This window comes from Ambystoma mexicanum, chromosome 9, assembly GCF_040938575.1.
Source record: "Ambystoma mexicanum isolate Mex_15411 chromosome 9, UKY_AmexF1_1, whole genome shotgun sequence".
Lineage (NCBI taxonomy): Eukaryota > Metazoa > Chordata > Amphibia > Caudata > Ambystomatidae > Ambystoma > Ambystoma mexicanum.
This window is the reverse complement of record NC_090931.1, coordinates 789162560-789187500: the sequence shown is the minus strand read 5'-3', so window position 1 is coordinate 789187500 and position 24941 is coordinate 789162560. Positions and strand designations below refer to the sequence as shown.

The following is a 24941-nucleotide window of genomic DNA, read 5'->3' as shown; positions in this document are numbered from 1 at the left end:
CCCCCCCTGAATATCTCTCATCCCAGTAAACCGACCCTCTAGAGGAGGACTACTAACTATCGCCTTCAAGTCCCACTTCTCCACCTCAATCTACGACAGCCAGTCAACCATCCCTTCCTGCGTATCGCTTCTCGTAAAACTATCCCTCTCCCCTTCGTTCTTCCACAGCTTCCTAATCATCTACAGACCTCCTGGCTACGACAGACAATTCTTCAAACAACCTCTGCGACTCGATAGCCACCATCCATTCAAACCATCCCACCCTCACCCTTCTAGGAGATTTCAATATCTGGCTTGACCTCCCCGCCAACCCTATGACCCACTCTCTGGTCGACTGCCTAGACGCGATTAACCTCCATACCCACATAAACGGACCAACTCACTATAAAGGACACACCCTTGATGCCACCTTCAGCTCCCACGACCGATACATCTAAACCCCTCCACCCCTATCATCTGGTCCGATCAATTCATTCTATCTTTCACCATTTGCTCTACCGCCACCCTCCCCATACCCCAACCAGAACCACCAAATCTGCGCAAATGCTGGAAAAAACAAAAAATCCTTCCCGACCTAGCTGACATGCTCCTTCAGTCTCCTCCCCCTACCTGCCCACGCAATGAACACTTAACCTCTGAATTCTTTGACTCATGGATCAATACCTCATTAATCCCGCTCACCCCCACTTGCAGATCTTCGCTCGCCATGGCCCCTTTCCAAGATGGCTTACACCAGAACTGAAGACCGCAAAACAACTATATAAATCCCTCGAATGCAAATGGCGGAAAGACAACCACCCTGAGCAGATCCACCTTGGCACGTCGCCATCGCCACTACACAGCCGTCGGGAAAGCAAAAAAAGCACATTACAACTCTTGAATCCTGAACTGTGAAAAACCCAGCAAAGAACTTAACAAAATCATCTCTGAAATCACCAAACCATCATGTACCACCACCCAATCGAGCCCCTCTCAAACACTGTGCGACTCAATCTCTCTCCACTTCTACACCACTGCTCTCGAAAGAACAAATTCCCTCATCAACAAACTGGCCCTCTTGCACCCACCACACAATCCACCCACCCCAAAGCCTGCAACTACAACCCACCCGATTTTCGACTCCTTCACACCAATAGCAACTGACCAATTTCTCAAACTTCTCTCCGCCCGCAAACCATTAGGCTCTACCCTAGACCCCTGCCCAGCCTCAAGCCTCAAAGAAATATTTGCATCTACTGCACAGGAGAACACGCAAGAAAACGAATCATAAACGACTCCCTATCCTCAGGAATTTTTCCCGACATGCTCAAAACTGCTCATGTCAAGCCTCTTCAAAAAAAAAAAAAACCTTCCCTTGACCCACACGACCCAAAAAACGACTGCCCCATCTCAAACACCAGGTTCCTTGCTAAACTCATCGACTGAACCGCTTACTCCCAACTAAATGCCTTTGTCGAAGCCAATAATCTTCTAGACCCAGCCCAATCAGGTTTCAGACCCCGACACAGAACCAAAACCACCCTAACCTCAATCTGGGATTGCCTTAAAAACACTGCAGACTGCGGGATGCGCTGCACTAATCCTTCTTGACCTATCCGCCGCCTTTGACGCAATCAACCACTCAATCCTCCTCGACCGCCTCCACTTCCTAGGAATCTGTGGAAACGCTTTCAAGTAGATAGCATCCTTCCTCAACAATAGGAACCAAATAACCCTACTCTCCTCCTTCACTTCTGCCGCCCGACCAGTCTATACCGAGTTCCACAAGGAGCGTGCCTATCAGCCCTCCTGTTCAACCTCTGTTCAACCCTCCCACGAATAATCCGCTCGCACAATATTATGTGCTACAACTACGCCACGACACCCAACTAATCCTAAAACTCCTTAACTCAAAACCCAGCTCCCAACCCGACCTCTCTGCCTGCCTCCTTGACCTTGATCACTGGATGACCAAAAACCACCTCCTTTTTGCCACATGCCTCCAAAACTGGAGGCATGTGGCAACACAGAACTTCTTCCACACCCTCTACCCTGGCCATCTGCCATGGGCAATTCCCCGACAACCTCAGTAAAAAAACCTTGGATGCACTCTCGACTCTGACCTAACCCTCTCTCTCCAAGTCCTGCCACTACCACCTGAAAATTCTTAGGTGCATTTTTCCATACCTCTGCTTTCCCAACCGACTCACTGCGGTCCAATCAACTGTAATGTCAAGACTAGACTATGCTAACTCCCTCTACCTCGGGGTCCATGCGTACCACCTGACTAAACTACAAAGAGCACAAAATGGCGCAGCCAAACTGCTACTAGCCCTTGGACCTAGAGATCACACCTCCCTAAGCTCTCAAAACCCTGCACTGGCTCCCGGTAGGCCGAAGGGTGACTTTCATCTTGCACCGAGCAATGAACAAAACCGGACCTCAATATCTTCAGGACAAACTAAGACTCTACCATCCACCACGCACTCTAAGATCAAGCTCTGCCCACCACCTAGTGATACCAAAAACCAACTAGGTTAGGTGGATCATCTTTCTCAGCCCTGGCCCCACTCTGTGAAACTCACTTCCACCCCACATCCGACTCACCGAAGACATGTCTTTCCGCAAATTACTGAAAACATGGCTCTTCCCCTTGAAATCTACTCTTGCTACAAACAGTATAAACGGCGACAATAACCCACGATTGTTGAATCAAAAATAACAATCCAGCATCGAGATAAATGATAAGCTAAAACTGCCAGTGTAAATTAAAAAGAATGAGGTGGATGAAACGAATAAAACTGATACAATGGGTGAAATGGATGCAGTGGATGAAACGGATGAAATGAATCGGATGCAGTAAGTGTTAACGGAGGGAGTGGATGGAACAGGATGGAATGGATGCAGTAGGCAGTTCAGATGGAGTTGATGAAACAAATGGGATGGAGGGAACAGATGGAATGGATCGATCTAATCGAGTAGATGGAACAGATGAAGTGGTGGCAACAGGTAGAGTGGTGGCAACAGATGGAGTTAAACGAAAAATTGGAACGATAGAACAGATAGAACAGATGGAGCAGATGGAACGAATGGAGCAGGCTGGAGTGGATGGAACAGATGTAGTAGACGGAGCAGATGGATCAGGTGAAGTGGATAAAAAAGATGGAGTGAATGGAACGGATAGAACAGATGAAATGAATAGAGTGGATGGATCGCAAGGAGTGGATGGATCGGCCTTACTGAAAACCGCCATGCTTACTCCTACACACCACCACGCAACTAGAACACAGCGATACTATGACACATTCGGTATTGCTGTTCTCATACTAACACCCGCCACTTACTCCTCATCAGCCTAATTAAACACAGCTAGCTGAGCACACACTGTTAGCCTAAGCGTCTCCTCAGGCCTAACGCAGCCAGAAATCAGTCTAGGTGTTAGCCCTCCAGAATTAACACACATTCCTGACCTCCTAACCACCACACCTACCACTAAGAAGCAGCTATCATGCAAGTGCCACACCAGCTGCTCACATATCCGGTGCACACACGCACCTTATGTCTCTCTCTCTACTGACATGAACTACGGTTCCCGAGGGCGTTCAACCTACCAACGCTTTGAGATCATACCAGTGATGCATAAGGCGCTATATAAATGCAAAATAACATAGCATAACACTATCTTACCATAGGGTGCTGGAGGGGTTACTTAGTATACCCTTTGCCTAGTTTCTCATGTAACATTTTTGTTACCCTTTCTACAATTAATGGCTGGTGGCAGTGGTTTACTTTTTCCTACCAGTGTGGTTCTACTGCGGGTTGCAATTGCAGCTGCAGTAAAACACTCATAGGTGCCCATTTTATGAAAATGGCACGGTCTTCTATTCACCATTTCTTGTTGGAAAGGTCCTTCTTGAGACTTACTCTGTGTGCCAAACCAGGTTTGGTCCCTTTGTTTTTTTTGTCTTTGGCGGGATTCACGAGTGAAACCTGCCTCTGGCTCCAGTATGTCTGGCAGGGGCAGGAAGTGAGGGAGGGGCCTGAAACTCCCTTTGCTTAATCCCCTTGGTTACAGGAATGCACCCAAAGGTGATTGTCCGGCAAGGACAGCCACCCTGCTGTGTGATTGACATCTAGGCTGGAATGAATAGGAGAAACCTGCATAAAAGGCTTGGCTTTTTGGCTTGGAAGGCACGCGACCACTGGACGAAGGAATCTGAAGAAGAACTTGGAAGAGACGCCTGCTGCAACTCATGGACAGTTGGTTTGCCTGGTGTAGCCCTGCTGCTATGCTGAAGCTCTGAATTCGCCTTGACTATAAAAGCACTGCAAGGACAACTACTCCCTTTGAGTTAGTGGGACCAATCGACTCCAAAGTAAGCCCGTCTGGACATCTCTCGAAGCTGGTTGTATTTCCACTGCTGCTGGAACCGAAGTGGCAGGGAACACCAGATTGTGTGCGTTCCTTTTAAGTCGGACTCGAGCGCTAGGAAGATCCTCTGGACTTCCTGATGCAGGACTGACCAAGCCTGAGCCACCTCAACAGAGTGGTGGACCCCAGAAGCAAGGACAGTCTGAAGCGGTATCCGAGAACCGCAATGTTACTATTTGCTGTTAGACGCGAGGAGCTGAATCACTGAAGAACCGCTGAATTGACGTTTGCCCATTGCTGCAGCTGACCTTCCCATTGCAGAGCAGGAGTCTCCAGACGTCCTCCCTCTTGTCCCCATGACTGAGGCTCAGGAACAGGATCTGCAAGAGCTGTATAGGAACAGAAGTCGGCTGCAACCCTTACTTCTAACCAGAGGTACTGTAAAGTGTAAGAATGTATCTCTTGTTGTGTAGCCTTACTTGCACTCAGTTGAGATCTGCCTTGGTTACCTGGCCGAGTTGCTAAAGCTTTGCACCGCACAAGCCTACCAGCTTGCGGCCCTTCTGTATTTTCTACAAACATTTCTAAAAAACATTGTGCAAGACTTTTTTACTTACCTGCAAAGATGATCTTCAGCTCCCTTTGACACTATGCAGTTCACATTGGATGTCCTATCTCCCTGTGAGACTCCTCTTTACCTCTGACTTTGTGCTTTGGCCTTTCTCCCAGGAAAGGGTTAATTTACTCTGCATTGGAAGTTTTTTTTTAAAGTTATCAGTTTGTGAATTATTTGTTAAGCATTGTTCTATTCCTCTATGCTATCTTTTGCACCAAACTCAGTATTGCTCTAAATGTACCAGTGATTAATCAATGTCCACAGTGTCCTAGCTATTCAAGTCAACTGTGGGTGTAGGAAGTGTTTGTGTGCCATCCCCAATGGGTATCATCTGATTTAGAGAAACTAAGAGTGTGTTTTGAAATATATTTGTTACATGTTTTGCTCCCTTTCTGAAGGCTTGTACAACTGACTGTGAAATAAATTAATAATTGTTTTATCAATAAACCTTGAGTAGAAGTGTTTATTTGGATAATTGTATTGTGAAACTGTCTCACAACCTCACTGCTCACGTTGACCCCTCTTGAGATGAGCCTTGCTGCACAGCCGCACTAACAACCTGTGTAATTCAGACTTGTACCAAAGGTTGGGTCTCTATTGCCAGGCAGTCAAGGTTATTGTAGTGCACCCAAAGGGTACTGCATACGATCTTGCCTAACAACGCGCTTGCTACCCAGAGGTAATAGGGATAGAGCCTGAAAATTAAGCTTAATTTTCGGGCTCTATCGTGACTTTTTCTGCCAATTTGTTTTTTCCTTACTTTTAATTGAAAGTAAAGTTACTTGAAAATTGAATTGCATTAAATGAACTTTCTTAAATCTAATATTCCTAAGAGCCAAACAAAATTGATTCTCACAAATAAGTGCAGATTTTTGTAAGCATATCACAGCCTCCGTGGGCTTAACAGGCGTTTATTCTTTACTCTCCTGCATAGGAGCTCCAGTCTGGGAATCCTTCCTGGTTTCATTGATGTTCCTAACAGTCAAGCTATTTTCTTGAAATGCTGTTGATCTGTTCTTGAATATGCAACTTGAATTTTGTTTTAATTGGGGCAGTGACTGTGTGCTCTCTGGCTCTGAACAACCCCTAGCTGAACTTCTAAACATTTATGGTCCTGAGCTTGGCAGGAAAAGTTTGTTTTTTAAAAAAAACTGTGCAAATTGGAACATCCTTATTAACTGGCATGCTGCTCAAACACTTGTATCAATTACCTGGCATTTGCTCATTCTGCCAAAGCTATGCACTTAATTTAAAAGTTTCCAGGTCTCTGGCAGGAATTTTTACTAACCGCAGTACGATATCCAGCCAGCGCATGACATTGGGTTTGATCACTTATGGTTGTACATTGTCACTTATGGTTACAAATGTATCATTTTATGTAATTGCATGCTTATTAAACATCTGCTCATTAAATGTATTTTCTCTTTTCTAGACATTGAAGCACAAATACGAGAGATTCAAAGCAAAAAGGTTGCTCTTGTTACTACTGAAGAAGACCAAGGCGTGGGGCTTGATTCTACAGGTTACTTTGACCAAGAGATCTATGGTGGCAATGACAACCGGTTTGTTGGATATTTGACGTCCATTGCGGCAAATGAACAGGAAGATGTAAGTGTTGAGCAACTATGCATATTGATAAATAAGCCTTCAATATATGTAGGTTCTAATAGCGTTTCAGATAGTAATGTTGATATTAGTGTTTCAGATACTTGCTGCTTTTTGCTTGATTCACCAGCAGTATGTGCAATTTGTCATCGGTATGTCATTAAAGTCGATCCTATATCCTATCATCAGTCTTGGTCTGTAAATATCGGATTAGCATCATTCTTCACCCTTAACTGGATTGACTGCCAAATACATGGTCCAACAGCGTGACTAACTCTATGGGACACACTCCTGTCGACAAACTAATATTTCAGGGGTATACCGTTTTCTGTTGACCTTGCTGTATCCTAAAGAATTTCCTTTCTACAAAAATGGCCCCACTTATGAACAATTTTCAAGAAAGGGTGCCTGGTTACGTCCCTGCTCTACCCAGGTAGGTGAATATTTATATAGTACAATTGAGCAAGGTAATAGGAACCCACACCACAGAAAAGGGGAAATACTACTTCTGAAAGTCAAGCTACGTACAAATAGTGGCAAGAACTACTGCATGTGATTCAAATGTAATGCATCAGAGCATATGTTACATCTACATAGAGAAAACAGGACATTCAATAAAATATATACAACGTACATAAAACAATATATAAATACATGTGCTAAAATGACTCTTTTTGGACAGGTTTAGTAGCAATTAGTCTTTTATGATCCCTTGTGGAACATACCATGGGGAGAGTAATGCAATTGCAGTGCATTAAATACTTCATGAGTGGAGATGATGCGACATGGAAAAAGGTCTACAGAACTGTGTTTCGGCCTCAAAGCTGTTCTTGTGTGACTGTAACTTGAACGGCCTTCATCAGGATGGAGAAAATTGGTGTAAAGGAAGATCCTATGTGAACGTAATAGATTGCACAATGGCTAACATTCTGATTGTTGAATTCATCAGATTAGGACCGGTTGCTTAATTCCCGAATGGGTCACGTGCGTGATAGATCGCAGCACTAACAAAATTACCTGAGCTCCTGCGAAGTTGGAGACAGTGGGTAAAGTTGATAGTCGAAATTCAACCAGAGGACTGGCATAATGGCTGTTTAATCCAGGGACCGGCGGGGCGCGATAGTAAACCTTTTTTCCCCTGTCCACCTACCCCTCCATATTAGTGTTTGGTGTGTCTTCCCTCATTTCCCTCCCCACCTTTCGTTCTTGGCTCTCCTGCCCAAAAAAATTATACATCCAAAAACAATAAAAGAAATGTTCCTTTAGGAACCACCTTTCACAGTTAAAAATAAGAACTAAAAAAAAAAGTATAGACTCCATCTATTTTATATTTCTCAGTAAAGTACACACACTCAGTAAGATTTTCCAACATTTCCATTTGCATTTTGTGTTATGCTAATGGGAATATTGTGGGTTTCATCCTCCGTTCCAGGGACTGGAACGTTGGATACCGGCCCGGCAGCCCAAGTTATCACTGAAGCGAGGGTGGATAAGGAGGACTCTGGACCATTATCCCCTCCCTCCCCCCCCCATTCCAGCCCCTGTAATGGGGGATGAAGGCCTTTAGCACCCTAGGTTCCCAAAGCGGGAATCCGGGTGCTAAAAAAGGAATTTTCTTCCTACACGCCAGAGGAAGGAAAATTCTTTTCCAGGATGGCTACCATGGAAAGGGAAGGGAGGGCCCCATACAGGGCCCCTCTTCGCTTTGCATGACAGCCTGCTGAAGGCAAAAAGAGAACTCTATGACCGTATTACCACAAGCACATTTTTCTTCCTTTTCAAATCTATCCCAATATCGAATAACTTTACCACAAAGCCAGTCCCAGGTGGACAAGGCCAATTTAACCCCATTTTATGTCCCTCGTGGTCATGGCCAGTATCCAGATTGTCCGGATCATGGGGCCTCATTACACAGTAGGCGAACCCTTACCGCCTTACTACGAGGTCCCTTTGCGGGACCCGACCTTAACGGCTGGTGTAGACCAGCCGTTAAAGTTGGGACCTGCAAAGGGACCATGGTGCTAATTACGGTACCGCAATTTGCGGTACCGTAATTAGCCCCTTCCCCATTGAGCCCTATGGGATTAAAAATGGGAATGGGGAAGGGCCATGGAGAAAGGGGGGAATTACCGCCCCGCCAACCTTGGAATGGGGTGGTAATTCCCCTTTTCTCCATGGTGGTACCGGTATGGTAACGGCGGCAACCATGGTGCTAATAGCACCATGGTTTACCGCCTACCGTGTAATGAGGCCCATGATCTTATTCCATGACCCGCACAACCTGCCCACTGTCCATGGCCACAGGCTACACCTCAGTCACCAAAGGTATATCACTATTTTTTTGTACCTACATTATGACACTTGCCAAAAAATAAAACAGAGGCACGTTTGCAAAACCATGCTTTCGGGTCCTTCTCATATCACAGAAATCTGGTTCTCCAACGACTTTGCCCCTATCACCCATGAAGCCTTCCCCCCGGACTACTCCCTCATCCCACTCAACCGTCCCTCTAGAGGAGGAGGACTAGATATGGTTTTCAAGTCCCTCCCAGACAATCATACTTTGCTGCGAATCGCTTCTCGTCAAGCTATCCCTACCCCCATCGTTATCCCACAGCTTCCTAATCATCTACAGACCCCCTGGCTATGACCGACAATTCTCAAGCAACCTCTGTGATTCAATAGCCACCATCCAAATAAACCATCCCACCCTCGCTCTACTAGGGGATTTCAATATCAGGCTCGACATTCCTGCCAACCCCCTGACTCGCTCACTGGTCGACTTCCTAGGTGTGCTTAACCTCCGCCTTCACGGTCCAACTCACAATAAAGGACACACCCTTGATGCCATCTTTAGCTCCCACGACCAGATACATCTAAGCCCCCCCTACACCTATCATCTGGTCTGATCACTTCATTGTGCCCTTCACCATTCGCTTGCCCACCCCCTCCCCATTCCTGAACCAGAACCCCCAAATCTACGCAAATGCTGGAAGAAACTAAAAATCCTCCCTGACCTAGCCGATGCGCTACTGCAAACTCCTCCCTCAAACACCCCACGTAATGAACCCTTAACCACCGACTCCTTTGACTCGTAGCTCAATATCTCATTAATTCCGCTTACCCCGACTTGCCAAGTTTCTGCTTGCTGCAACCCTTATCGCAGATGGTTTACACCAGAACTGAAGACTGCAAAACACTGGTATAAATGCCTTGAACACAAATGGCGGAATGATCACCTAAGTAGATCCAACCTGGCCCAGCACCATCGCCACTACAAATTCCGAAAAGCAAAAAAAGTCCACTACAACTCCCGAATTCTCAACTGTGAAAACCCTAGCAGGGAACTCCACAAAATAATTTCTGAATTCACCAGCCCAACCTGTACCACCACCCAATCGACCCCATCTGTCACTTGCGACTCATTCTCTCTCTCCACCTCTACACCACTGCTCTCGACAGAACAAATTCACTAAAGAAACTAGCTGCCATGTCCCTGCCAGGTAATCCACCCGCCCTACCAGTCACCCCCACGCCTGCCACACCTACAACCCAACCCACCTTCAACTCGTTCACACTAATATCAAGAGACCAATTTCTCAAACTTTTCTCTGCCCGGAAACCCTCTGGCTCCCCCTAGACCCCAGCCCCTCCTCAATCCTCAAATATTCTCATCCACCTGCTCGGGAGAGTACGCGAGAACCATCATAAATGACTCCCTAAACTCAGGAATCTTTCCCGACGCCTTCAAAACTGTTCATGTCAACCTCTTCTAAAAAAAAAAACCTTCCCTCAACCCCAAAAACTAGTGCCCCATCTCAAACATCAGGTTCCTTGCTAAACTCATCGATCGAACCGCATACTCCCATCTAAATGCCTTTGGCGAATCCAACGATCTCCTAGACCCTGCACAATAGTGCTTCAGACCTAGACACGGAACCAAAACCTCTCTAACCTCAATCTGGGATGACCTTAAAATCACCTCAGAGACTGCGGGATGTGCTGCACTAATCCTTCTAGACCTCTCTGCCGCCTTTTGACACAATCAACCACTCAATCCTCCTTGACCGCCTACATTCCCTAGGAATCTGTGGAAATGCTCTCAAGTGGATAGCATTCTTCCTCAACAATAGGAAACCAAGAACCCTTCTCTCCACCTTTGCTTCTGCCGCCCGACCAGTCAATACCGGAGTTCTACAAGGAGCATGCCTATCAGCCCTCCCAGGAATGATCCACCCGCACAATATCCTGTGCTATAACTATGCCAATGACACCCAATTAATCCTAAAACTCCTCAACTCAAATCCTAACTGTCAGCCCGACCTCGGTAGCCTGCCTCCTTGACATTGATCGCTGGATGACCATAAACCACCTCCTCTTAAACCCCACTAAAACCCAAATCATCGTGTGCGGCAACACTGAGCTTCGCCCACAACCTCTTCCATGGCAATCATCCATGGCCAATCCACCCTCCACCTTGACTATGGTAAAAAAAACCTTGGATGCACTCTCAACTCTGACCTTACCCTATCTTGCCAAATCAACAACGTTTCGAGATATAGGCAATCGGCACACAACCTGACTTGTTGACATTGGCAGGTGCACTGGCCACAGGAGTGTGGAGGGAGGACAGGTGGGCTATGAGAAAGACTGATGGAGGCGGGGACCAGAGGAGTAAGGAACCTTGAATGTCAGAGGGACCCAGAGCAGGACAGGCGCATCAGGGGAGACTACACAAGCCCAGCACCTCAATTCAGGATACAGTTGCCAACTAACGAACTCAACTAACAATTTCCGCTCTGCATACACCTCACATTCCAAACCAACACAACCAAAACCTACAGCACAACAAACCGCACAAACTTCACTACACTGCAACAACAAAACAAAAAGACACATAGACTCACACAACCGTACACGGCGATTACCGGCCGCAAACACCACAGGCCCAGCCAACGGACCCACCGGGCTGAGGCCGCCAACAGCACATCACTGCTCTCCTTCACTTTTCCTGCTTCCTCCCACTAACTCGACCTCCCCTCCTCTTTTCAGAGCTGCCAGAGCGCCAGGGGCCCACTCCGGTGGTGATGGTGCGCGGTACAAATATCCTTTAACATTACCACCTCAAAATTCCCAGGCGCATTTTTCCGTACCTCCTTTCCCAACAGACTTGCCGCTGTACTATCTATTGTAATGTCGAGACTGGACCATGCCAACTCTCTGCTTCAGTCCTGAAATAAATATTCTCGTCTACCTGTGCAGGAGAACATGCAAGAACCATTCTAAATGACTCCCTTTCCTCCGGCATCTTCCTGATGCCTTCAACATTGTGCATGTAAAGCCTCTTCTTAAAAAGGCATCCCTCAACCCCTTTCACCACAAAAACTACAGATCCAACTCGAACACCAGATTTCTTGCAAAAGTAATCGATCGAACAGCATACTCCCAGCTCAACGCATTTGTAGAATCCAACAGTCTCCTCGACCCCACACAATCGGGCGTCGGACCACGACATGGAACTGAAACCACTCTGAACTCCATCTGGGGTGATCTCAAGGTCACTGCAGACTCTGAAGGATGCGCTGCACTAATTCTCCTCGATCTCTCTGCTGCCTTTGACACGGTTAACCACTCTATCCACCTTGAACGCCTCCACTGCCTTGGAATCCGTAGCACTGCTCTCGAATGGATCGCCTCCTTCCTCAGCAACAGGAAACAAATAACCCTCCTCTCCCCTTTTGTCTCAACTGCTCGCTCCGTGAACACTGGTGTACAGCAAGACGCTTGCCTATCTGCTCTCCTGTTCAACCTCTACAGGACCACCCTTCCTTGAATCACCCTCCTGCATAACATCTCATGCTACAACTACGCTGACGATACCCAAATCATCCTAAGAATCCCCAATTCTGGCACCAACCCTGATCTTGAAGCCTGTCTTTGCGATATTGTTCAATGGATGACAATAAACCACCTCCTCTTGAACCCCAATAAAACCGAAATCATGATGTGCGGCAACACTGCCCTTCATCCGCTCCCATGGCCCCCTGACCCTGCTTCCCCATCGCCCCCTGACCCTGCTTCCCCATCGCCCCCCAATCCACCCAGACACAGTAAAAAACCTAGGCTGCACTATGGAATCTGACCTGACCCTCTCCCGTCAGATCAATGTGTCGTCATCACTACCATCTCAAACTTCTAGGACGCATCTTTCCCTAGCTCTCCTTCCCGAGCAGACTTGCGGTAGTTATGTCTATTGTGATGTTGAGACTGGACTATGCCAACTTCCTATAGCTCCGGCATACCTTCTTAAACTCCAAAGAGCCCAAAACAGTGCTGCTCAACTGCTCCTTGCCCTGGGTCCGAGAGACCACATTTCTCGAGCTCTCCCAGCCCTCCACTGGCTCCTCGTTGGACAAAGGGCCACTTCCAAGACACTGCATCACTCAATGTGCAGTGCACAAGACCGCCCCAATATACCTGCCAGAAAAGGGTAAAACAATACCTCCCATCCCGCACCCTTAGATCAAGCTCTGCCCTCCTAGTGATTCCAACCTAAAACTGTCAGGATCGGAGGATCCGCCTTCTCAACCTTGGCCCCGCCTCTGTGGCACTCAATTCCCCTGCATATTCGACACACCCAAGACTATGACATTCCGCAAAGCTCTAAAAAGTGGCCTCGCGCCCCATGATGCCGATATGTACCCCCAGCCCCTATGGTTCCCCATGTTGTCGCTTCGTGCCCCATCCGCCTCCAACCCCTGTGATGTTGCTATATACCCCAGCCCCTCTGGTTCCCCAAGTTGTCAGTGGAAAACCCAGCCCCTCTTGTCCCTCGTATTATTGCTGTGTGCACCCTGGTTCCCCATGTTTCCACTAGAAAACAGAGCCCCTCTGGTCCCCCGTATTTCCGCTGTATGCCCCCAGGCCCCTCTGGTGCCCTGTGATGGGACTGAAGACCGCCTCTGGCGTCTGAGTGTCTGGGGTGGGCAGGAAGTGAGGGAGGTGCAGGTCTGAATTGCCAAGTTCATCTCGATAGAGAAGCCCCTTCAAGGACGACTTCTTCCTTTGAGTTGGTAGGACCAATTAACTCGTAAGCCACCTGGCTACCATTCTCGGAGCTAGTTACTATTAACCAGGGAGAAGGACACCAGCTTGTGTGCTTGAACAGCAACCGGAATCGAAGATCATTGGTATGACCTCCAAAGCGCTGTGATGTCTGGCAAAAAGATATTCAAAAAGGATATCTTGGTTTCCAACCAAGGTCTCCCCATCACGGATACCTATTCCAGCGGCTCTGCCAAACAAACCCTCACTGACATCCTTTTTCGTTCCCTCACCAGATCTCTAAATCCATCATATGATTTCTATGCTCTGTCCTGTCTCCTCTCCCATCAATGGTGGCACCCACTGGGAAGTCCGTATGGATCTCTTTGACTCTAAAGTCTTCATTAACGTCAATCTAAATGGTACTGTCATGGTACAAGGCCCTCGGGCTAATCTCCTCTTCGCTAGGCGAGTCCCTCCCAGGAGTCTCTATTGACCAAATATGTTAATTCCCTACATAACATGGGATGTCAGTGCACCAAAGTCCTCAAACGATCAGACTGTAATAAAACCAGAGTCGGATCATTTACAAGAGGAACATTTTTCTGATACACATGTAGGAGAATAGTCAAATGGTCACTTAGTTGAGATTCCAAAATTGATACAGAATCTACAATTCCCATTAAACTAGCTGATACAAAAAAGAATCAATATATGAAGAAGAAATACCCCTAGACCAAGTGCCACGGTGCAAATCTCTCCTAAAATTATACCTAGTGTATATTCCAGTCGAATAAGTATCAAGCCCATCGTTTGCCCCTCTTGAGGCTTTCAAATATTGGTTTGTGTCTGGACATAATTTATAAGAAGTAGACCTTAAACACAGAGTTATTAGTCACCGCCAATAATATGGTAGTCCGGATTCAAGAGCCTCTTCTAAGACTACATCCAAGAGATTAAAGAATTTGTCGAGTTGATTTGACTGGGATGAAATAAATACAAATCAATAGCAATGTAATTAAAGGAGAGGCTGAAGGAGACTATTCATCGCTAGAATTTCGTTGCATGATATCACACGAGTGATGATTAACAGCGTTCACTAAAATAGCTACACCTCGCGCGGGTCGGCCGGAACTGCCTTGCAGAGCAAGTGCGCAAAAGGTAGTGAAACCATCAGCAGTAAAGTTGTTTATGTTCATGGTTTCTTGCCGAAATAGTCAAGTAGGATAGTCGGTGAAGTGTATTGAAGTTGGTCAGCCCACAACAGTTCCAAGAAACCATCTTGAGCGAAGGCTGGCTAGGGTTGTTTGGTGACTCTGGTCATTTCTACGATGGAAGACAGTAGTGGTGCTAACCATGTAATGTTGCAGGCTGACCCTACCAAAGAAGATATATACGTGATTAAATCAGCATGAAGGGCAGGGGCATTGTGAGAAGATGGCGCACTTTCAAGAATAGAAGCAGTAAGTCTTCAATCATGCTGAATAGACCGAGATAAACCACGCATTCATAAGTCACCTCTATGGTCCCACCGTTAGTTTAAGATAATAACTGAGGGGCGCAGATCAAGCAAAGGTTGCTATGGTTTGCCAATCTAATCCACTCATTATCAATTGAGGGTTGCTTCTGAGCGATATAATATTTAATCTTTGGGAACCATTTTTCTTAGTCACTAATCCACCCCAGAATGTTCATAGTATCCATAGAAGTCTCGCTTTCATTCACCTCAATCTTAGTCTTTGCATATTTGAACAGTCTCTACATTTATGTCAGAACCTAAAGAAGAGTTGTTGGAAGTAGATTTATTACCAGTTGCTAATACCTTATAAACTTCCTTCTTAGGCATATTGGTACTATTTGCTCTCAGGTTAACTCTGGGATGTGCAATCTTTTTGTTCCTTAGAAAGTGTTTTGCCATTCTAATAGAAAGTAGATGTGAAGGTGTATTACTCGCCTGTGATTAGGTTGTGCCCCTTCCCAAAAGTAATATGTTGGTCTCACCAGATTATTCCTGCAGGGTAATTGTATGATTGCCCCCCAACTGAGGCTTGCTTCCCCAGACTCTTTTAGCCTGTCCAGAATAAGTCTGTATTTGGTTGTTGCCTACCTAGAATAACCGAGTTATTCAGTAACATGTAACATTAGGGTTTACTTTCCCTGTGCTATCTAACCCAGAATCTGTGGTTAGAACTGTCCCTGAAGTCCTATGTCAGTTACTTGTATAGCTGGGAAAGATCTAACCTGGACTCCTTGTGAGAATAAACAAAGTATATGGGTTTTACTTACCTAGAGTTAGCTGTGTGCCATCCAAAAAGAAGTTACTAGAGTTGCTCATCTCAATCTGTGTTTCACTGATCTCAAAAGTTTTTGTAATTGAATATTACATCCTACGGTTTTACTCCCCTAGTATAACTGTCTTATCGCGAAAGTAGTTAGGCTTTTACTGTACCTGGAATAAGAATTTCACGATTCACAAAAGGTAGTGTCCAGTTGACTGATTATGTGATTTGTACTTAGTCACTGTACAACTGGTAGGGTCTTATGCCCTTGCATTACTGAATGTAATTGTGAAAGTTACCATTGGTTTTTACTCCCCAAGAATAGGTCTGATCTATACTGAATGAGTAGGAAAAGGTTTTGACTCCCCTAGAACTACTGGTAGCTGTTCCAAATAAGATTTATACTTTGGTCTGTGTACATTCAAGTATAGTGTTGTGTTTTTATAATTTTGATTACATATAATGTGTGATAGTACTTATTTACCCCTAGATTTATCTGGCCCTACCTGTATTTAAATAAATCCTTTATTTTCACATACATAGTGTTTCAGTGTTTCTTTTGGACCATTTGTATTACAATGTAATTTGTACTGATTCTACAGCCCTCTCTCCCTCCTAAAATAAGCCTGGCTGCTCTGTCGACGCTACCAATGAATTCAGGTGGTACAGCGTTATGCGAAGAGTGGAGTCTTGTACTGCCTCAGTTGAATGGTTTTGATTAAGTTGGGTAGCACTTCAGAAAAACTGTCCTAACAGGTGATACAAAATAAGTATTATTATGACCTCCAAATGAAGTACCCCTTGGTGCTTGAAAATGTGTAACATGAATTAATTGGTTACCTGCATTATTGTTCACTTTTTTAATTGAATCCTAATTTGGGATTACTGTTACTGGTACTTACTGCTTTTTTAAAGAAGGCTTGAAATATCTTTGTGTATAAATAATTATATCATTTTGTGTTTAACTGTATTTACTGTTTCATTGTACAGCTCTACAGCTAACATTAACCCTCTTAAGATAAGCCTGCCTGCTCAGTCACACTACCATTTTATGTAGTACAGGCCTATTTTTAAAGGTGGGTTACCTAATACCAAGCAGATAACTCTTGTGTTATCCCACACCACTGTACGAGTTCTTACCTAACGTGCCATTTTTGAAAAGTGTTCCTTTAGGTGTAGCTGACCTTTGTATGCTTAGTGCAATCCTCAATTAGTTTTAAAAAGTTCTTACTGATCTTAAACTGTGTTCCACTGAGCTGAAAAGTAAGGGTAATTGTATTTCTGATGTTTGTTAATCTGCTTGGAATCACATGCTGTGTATATAGTCTTGACATCTAGTGGTAACCGCAGAGTATTGCATCTTGTCTTTAGAGGATTGAAAGGGGATGTCGACATGGCCGTGCCTTTAACACTATCCCTAACGTGACGTGTAGTGTACCCAAAATCCCTCACGAGTCGAGGTCCCTCAGATTGTTTTTGTCGCCCAGGTAGCTAGTCGCCTTATGCGGAGCTCCTACTTATTGCTAAATTGTTAATTTCCCGACCTGAGGTTGTTTATTATTCTCCTTCGACTACTTCCTAACAACTGCCGAAGACGGTAAAGAACAGACTTCAACGACTGGTGTTCTGGTCGGCACTGCCGACGGCGTGGCGTGGCCTACTGGCAGGCCTATACAGTAGGGAGTGGGGTCTGGGGGTTTCTATTTTTTTTCAAACATGTCTTTCCTTCTCCCCTCTTTGCCCTTTTGGTCTTGCTGTAGCTTTCAGACATCTGAGCTATGGACAGGACACCATATAAAGGGAAAATGGTCCTGGAAAGACTAGCACCGGCGTTGCAATAAGTTTATTAGCCTGAATCACGATGATGCGTCCTGTAAATACTACCAACTCCTGCATCCTAAGACGATCAAGGAGCATCGAGTGAAGCGGTGGGCGGCCTACGCCATGCCATAGGCCGAAGGTAGCTCCCCCGCCACCACAGCTGCCGAAAGCGATGAGGAATTAAGTGATGACCATCGCTCCGATCCGGCTGCCATTGACCTCACATCGGAGCGCTTGCGTTCCACGACGTCCGTTCCTGGCTCCACTAGGCACAAAGGTAGTCCTGCTATGGGAAAGGTCCACCCCGGCGACAGGGACGCACACAATAACCATAGGACCAGACACACAACCCCCGTTACCGCCTCGACCGGTCAGTTGAAGCGGACCACGGCACCAACGGGTACGTCGAGTTCCTCGACAGCATCCACCGATTTGCGTGATGGTCAGCCCTCCCCGCAACAGCATCAGCGGCTTGCGTCTGGGCAGTCTACGAGTAAGGGCGCCAGCACAAAAACTCACAAGACCGTCGAGATGCCTTCTAAGAGCGCGCCGACGCATAAAGCTCTGGTTGCGTCAATGTCGATATTCCAACCGTCTAAGCAGCCTAAACCTCTCCCGGGAATGCCCAACATATCGTTTCGGCTGACGGACAAAGAAACGGGTCAAAAGATACGTCGAAAGACACGTCTAAACGCTCGGAGTAGCGGGAGGGCTATTCTGAAAGTCCCCAGAATTGTCAAGGAGGGTCTAGGACCCTCCTTGACAAATCTAGACATCCTGAGCTGGAAATCCACAGGAAGAGCCTTTTCCCACCCTGGACCCCTCCATGGACCAGAGAAAAATTTGAAGGGTCTATGGACAGGTTGGCTTAATTTGTGGACTTCTCTGAGAGGTTCGCCCCTAAAATGCCTAGTGAAGACTACCTGTATCCTGCAGTGACCACATTTCAGAAGACATCCTGTCCTCTTGATGAGGTCTTTGACCTTACATATCAAGAAGAGCGCATTGACCCTTGTTTGCAGGGGGATGATCCCTTTGTGGATGCCACTAATCACACCCGGGATTGGGGTGGGGGGAGGAACAGCAGGGGGGTGACCCACCTTGGCTGTCCCCTACCCATGCCCCAGACCCTGAAATATAACCCCCTCTTCTCCTTTTGTGTCCGGCTTCACCTGTAGATGACCAGATGGCGTTCAACGCCATTCTAAAAAAGGCAGCAGAACACTTCCAGATAGCCACGCATGAGGCGGTGTTAGATTCAAATTTCGTACAGGACATATTAAAGGAGAAGCCTCCAGCCAGCCAGGCTGTCTGTTTACTAAATTCCATCAAAAGGCGCATCGCCCCTTCCTTGTTAACCTCTCAGACCAGGGCAGTGAACCCTCTGGTGGAAAAATTATTTTGCCCCTCACCTTCTGACCCCCTATATATTAGTGGTCATGCCACCCCGGATTCTCTTCTAGTTAGAACTACAAGGAAAAGGGCAGGGGTCCCCTTGTCCACGGGCGAGGCATTGCCGGACAAAGAATATTTAAAAAGTATGCTTTTGGGAAAATCACTACTGCAGCAGCATATTCTACCCGCATAGCCAACAACGCCACGCTGTTGGCCAGCTATTCCGACGTCCAATGGAACCTGTTGCAGGAAGCCCTACAAGTGGTCCCTGAACCAGTGCATTCTTTCTGCTTGCAATTGCTTCAGAGAGTAAGCAGGTAAACCACATCATCCCCAAGAACACTTTGGATGCTGCTGAGTCGGCAGGGAGAACTGTGGCCCAGGGTGCCCTTTTTGAAACGCCACACCTGGTTGAACTCTGGTTTCAAACCAGAGACACAGGCATCGTTAATCAACAAACCAGTGTAAGACTCAAACCTATTTGGCAAGGCCGTTGATGAGGCACTGGAAACGGCCAAAAAGGAACAGAAGAGTTTAAAGACTTTGAATCATATCACTCAGACCCTTTCAACAGAGAGGGGGAAATTCTTGCTGCTCCTTTCTTGGGCAAGCCTACTCTGGTTCCCCACACAACCAATATGGCTCAGGCAACAATTGGTCCTCAGGACAAGGGTCTGCCTCTGCAAACTCATCCACCCAGAGGACAATGCCGTGGGAAAGGAAGGGGTCACAAAGCCACCCCCAGAGGCTCACTGGCCTCCAGTCAGAAATGATTGTTAAATCTGGGGATTACCACAGACCAGTGGGTGCTCAAGACAGTCACCCACAGTTATTGCATCAATTTCAACTGGCCACCTCGATACAGACCTCCAAGATCCAGGCGCCTAACACCGGAACACCTGAAGATCCTGCTGCAAGAGGTTGAGATCCTGCAGGAAAAGGGCACAGTCGTAGTTGTCCCCGTTTGAAAGGTAAACAAGGGTATTTATTCAGTGTACTTCCTTGTACCCAAAAAGGTTCTCCCCAAACGCCCTGTGCTAGACGTGCGCCAAGGAAACAAATTAGTCAAACGACAAAAGTTTTGAATGTTAACATTGTAAGAGGTTATTCCTCTAACGCAGGGGGATTACATGGCAACATTGGACATGAAAGATGCATACTTTCATATTTCAATGTTGCCAGCACACACGAAATACCTAAGGTTCATGATGGAGAACAAACGCTATCAGTTCAAGGTCCTTCCCTTCAGCATTGCCTCGGCCCCAAGAGTGTTCACAAAGGTGCTGGCAGTTGCAGCAGCTCACCTGCACAGGCAATCCATCCCAGTTTATCCATACCTCGACTGGCTCATAACAGGGCACTCCTACGGAACATGCCTGTCGAACATTAAAAAGACGATAGATCTCTTATTCAGTCTGGGATTCTCCATAAACTATAAGAAATCAAGCCTAGACCCCAGCCAAGTCCAGCAGATTCTGGGGGCTCTAATTCGGACAGAAGACAGCCTCGTCTTCCACTTGAACGAGAGGGTTCAAAACATGCTGTTTCAAATTCCTCATTATATAGCCAGTCGAGAGGGGACTGTACGCAAGGCCATGCGACTTTTGGGGATGATGGCATCCTGTATTTACTTGGTTCCTCGTGCATGTTTGCGCATGCGCCCCATGCAAGAGTGGCTCAATAGCCAGAGGTGTCGGGCCAGCCCACAATGGGACGATCTAGTGGTGGCCTGGCAGCCCTCGTTCTCTCTTCCCCCTCTCCAGTGGTGGTCGAGGGAAAACCTCTTGAAGCAGACAAACCTTCACCACCCCGCAGTAGAAGCCACTATCCCGACGGACTCCTCTCTCACAGGGGTGGTGGGGGGGGGCCCTCACTTCCTTCAACAGACTGCGTTTGGTCCCCTGCAGTAGCATCCAACCACATAAAACTGTTGGAGCTGTTAGCGGTATTCAAAGCACTGAAGGCTTTTCAGACACAATTGCAGGGAAAGTCTGTACTGATCTCAGACCGCACCACAGCCATGTACTACCTGAACAAGCAAGGGGGCACTCACTCTCCAGGGCTGTCCAAACTGTCAGAGAACATTTTGAAATGGGCTCTCAAACACAAGATGTTTCTGTTGTCTCAACACGTTGCAGGGGAACTCTATCTTCTGGCAGATGTGCTCATCGGAGACTTCCTGTTGCCCTTCAAGTACGAATGGCGACTACAAGAGGACATTTTCGCAGGACGGGGCTTCCCAGAGATCTAATTATTCGCAACTCTAGATAACTTACAATGCCCAGATTACGCCTCCATGTACCCTCAGAACTGGTCCAAGGGAACGATCGCTGGATTACGTGGTCAGGGAAATTTGTTTACGCTTCTCCCCCGACTCCCCTACTCAACAAGATTGTGCACAAGATGCACCAGAAACCAGTCACCATGATATTTGTGGCCCCGATGTTGACACGCCAACCCTGGTTCTCCCATCTGATGGAGATGTCTCTATCTCTCCTCCGATGAAACTACTTTGCCCATACAACATGCTATCTCAAGTCAAGGGGGAAACACTTCATCCATGCGCGCAGACTCTCAACTTAGCGGCCTGGCTCCTGAGCTCATAGAGTTCGGGCATCTCCAACTTGCTCAGAAATGCATGGATATACTTAGGGAAGCAAGAAAGCGCAACACCAGAAATTGCTACTCTAATAAATGGAAACTCTTCGTCATCTGGTGCAATTCCAAGAGCGTCAAGCCCATTGACTGCTCTCCTACTCATATTGTGTTAAACCAGAGTCACTTACTAGACTCGGGTCTGGTTTTTAATTCCCTGAAGGTTACTTAGCTGCACTCTCAGCCTATACCACGTCCCAACACAGTGTGGTGGAAGATCCCAGTTATTAAAGCTTTCATGGAACGGGTTAAGAGAATTCTTTTTTGTTTCAGTGGCAGCTGGTAGAGAAGGGGATCCTGTTTCTGAATCGTCCATCTGTAGGCGGATTGTCCATTGTATCACACTCTGCTACTCTTGCCAAGAGAGATCTGCCCTTCAAGCCTAGAGCGCACTCTTTGTGAGGCACTGGGGCTTCCATAGCATTCATTGCAAAAGTTCCTTTCGAGTCCACTTGCAAAGCGGCAACCTGCAGTTTTGTACACACCTTTACAAAAAACTATTGCCTAGACACTCACTCTAGGTCTGCTTCTCAGATGGGATAAGCAGTACGAAGACCTCTTTTCTTTACTGTGCCTTCTCACATCCCACCTCCACTCCGGGTACTGCTCGCTAATCTATGCACAGCATGTGATTCTAAGCAGATTAACAATCATCAGAAGACATGCATTACTCACCGTAATATCTTACTACTACTTCTCTTTTCTGTACTCGCTCACGATAGTCATAAGGCTCCCTCACGGCAGAAAAAATACAAGTGGAGGTACCTCGACGAGTGAGGGATTTTGGGTACACGTCACGTTGGGGATAGTGTTACTTGCCCATGTCGACGTCCCCTTTCGATAATCGAAAGACAAGATGCAATACTCGGCGGTTACCACTAAATGTCGGACTATATGCACAGCATGTGAATCCAAGCAGATACAAACAGAAATGCTTTTACTGCAAGTAATGCATGTCATTCCACCCAAGGTCCAACGCCCCTAGAATAACTGTTATCCTGAACCGGATTTATAGTTTTTTTTTCTGTTCCTGGAATAAGTGTTCTACTATTCTGAAAAGTATATTGTCCAGTTGACTTACAATGTGATTTATTGCCGAGATTCGCGCTACAACTGCTAAGTTCTACTATCCTGTATTACTGTAATTAATCCAAAAGTAACTATTGGGTTTAACTTCCCCAGAACTACTGTTCGGTGTGCCAAATAAGGTTATATGCTTTGGTCTGTCTACCTGCAAGAATAGTATTGTTTTTTTTTTTTTAATGGTGTGCCTATTTCTTTGTACTGACTATACCGCCCTCTCTCCCTCCTAAGCTAAGCCTGCCTGCTCTGTCTACTTTACCATATACTCTGGTGGTACAGTCTTGTACTAGGAGTGGAGTCTGGTACTGTCTTGGTTGAATGCTTTTATAAGCCCTTAGATGGACTGTCCTAACAAATGGGATGAGCAAACTCCCAACCACACGAATCACCTACTCGCCTCACAAGATTTAAGTTAAGTATTACCCAAGTCAACACCATACCTCAGCAGAAAATGTGAGCTTCGGGGTGGATGCCTTCTGGAAGCCGCAGCTTGGACTAGAGACTGTAGATAGGGACATTGAAGGAAAACTGGCAGCAGTCATTGACGGGGAAGGCATCCAACAAAGAAGTATTTGCAGCTTCTTGCTGCTCTGTGGATTTGGTGCCATTTTACAGAAGCCAGATGAAGACGAAATCTTGCCGGTCGGATTCTCTTCACTCTCTTAGTCCTGCACTCTGGTGCGGGGACTTGGGATTCGAGTCGTGTCTCCAGAGGTCCAGTAGAAGTCCACCAAAGGTTCTGGAAAAAATCTGAATTGGGAAGAACATGTGCTTCACTCAGGCGCGAGGTCACAGCTTTTCGAGGTATGGCTCGTTTTGCAGGTCTTCTCAAGACTAGTGAATCTCACCAGCCTCTGGGGAGGAGTCAACGAATTGGGGACTGTAAAAACGGAAGGTGTCTCGCCCGCTTGTCCCCCTGAAGTCGTCTCGTCCCCAGAGAGCTGTCATCCAGGTGGCCAGGGCATGGCCATCACTATTGGAACCAGTTCCTGGGGGTGGACCAGTGCGGGGGGGGTCCTCATGGAGTGGAAGTGGGACACCGAAGGGTGAGATGAGATATCCCCTTCCCAATACGTTTTTCCCCATCCTAGAATACCTGGAAAACTCACCCGCCCCCACATCACCACCACCCCCTTTCTGACACTTATCACAGACAGTTAACCATGAGCGACAACGGAGTAACACTGGAGCCGTATACCTGGCATGTCACAACACAAGCGTCGGGCAATTACTGATAATTACACACACCTGACTTCCATTACACTTCCCCACACGGATAAAAGGTGGAGCACGACCGCACACTCCGAGAGGCAAAATGCATGAGGGAGCAGCGATTCCGAGATGGCAGTTTAAATCGAGGAGTAGGGCTGCAAGATTAGAGAGGGCGGCAAGGAGGGATCTACTATTAACCTTTTCAGAGAAAACCCGCGACTTGCAAGATGCTTCAAGGAAAAGAAATGTAAGACCGGAAACTGCAGCTGAACAACGGTGCAGTGTGTGTCTAGAAGGTACACAGGGCCCTCCCGCGTTAATAGCCAAGGCGGGGAGAAGCGATTGCCACCATGGTACTGTCCTTGGCTCAGATGACCAAAGCACAGTTGGCGAGTGATAGCAGACCGGACTGTTCAAGGTTGCAAGCGGCAACATTGTACGAGGGCATTGTACGAGGAAGATGGCTTGCACGTGTATAATTGCTTTGTGAAACCGAGATGGGTACCAGATGCAGAGTGGTCTGGTGACACATGTGCGCTCACTCGAAGGTCTGTTTGGTACCCAACTGAGTGTATGGGAAATGATTTAACTGTGAAATCAAAGTGGTCCTGCAGCGGGTAGAGTTAACTCCTGTGCACATTTTTAAGACTTTGATTGCCTACGAACTGGAATTGGTCCGAGCCTGGTTGAGGGAGACTCATTGTGTGAAGAGGAGGATCCGGGGGTCAACCGCAAGTAACCCAAAAAGATGTTGATGTGGCAAATGGGAACCCAACTGAGGGATGCTGTCATGCGATGAAGTATTGGGTGCTTGACAAATACCCTCCTTGGTCCCCCCCCCCTCCTCCTCCTCCTCCTCCTCCTCCTCCTCCTCACCTGT

At 46.7% G+C, this 24941-nt stretch overlaps 1 protein-coding gene across 2 annotated transcripts in view; it reads left to right on the top strand.

Moving 5' to 3' along the window:
• The window catches only part of SF3B1 (splicing factor 3b subunit 1), a 493451-nt gene that overhangs the window by 21565 nt on the left and 446945 nt on the right, over positions 1 to 24941 (top strand). For both annotated transcript variants that reach the window (XM_069615730.1, XM_069615732.1), the window contains exon 2: positions 6400 to 6575. In XM_069615730.1, the coding sequence (XP_069471831.1) occupies positions 6400 to 6575 (176 nt within the window). The remainder of the gene's footprint in view (positions 1 to 6399; positions 6576 to 24941) is intronic.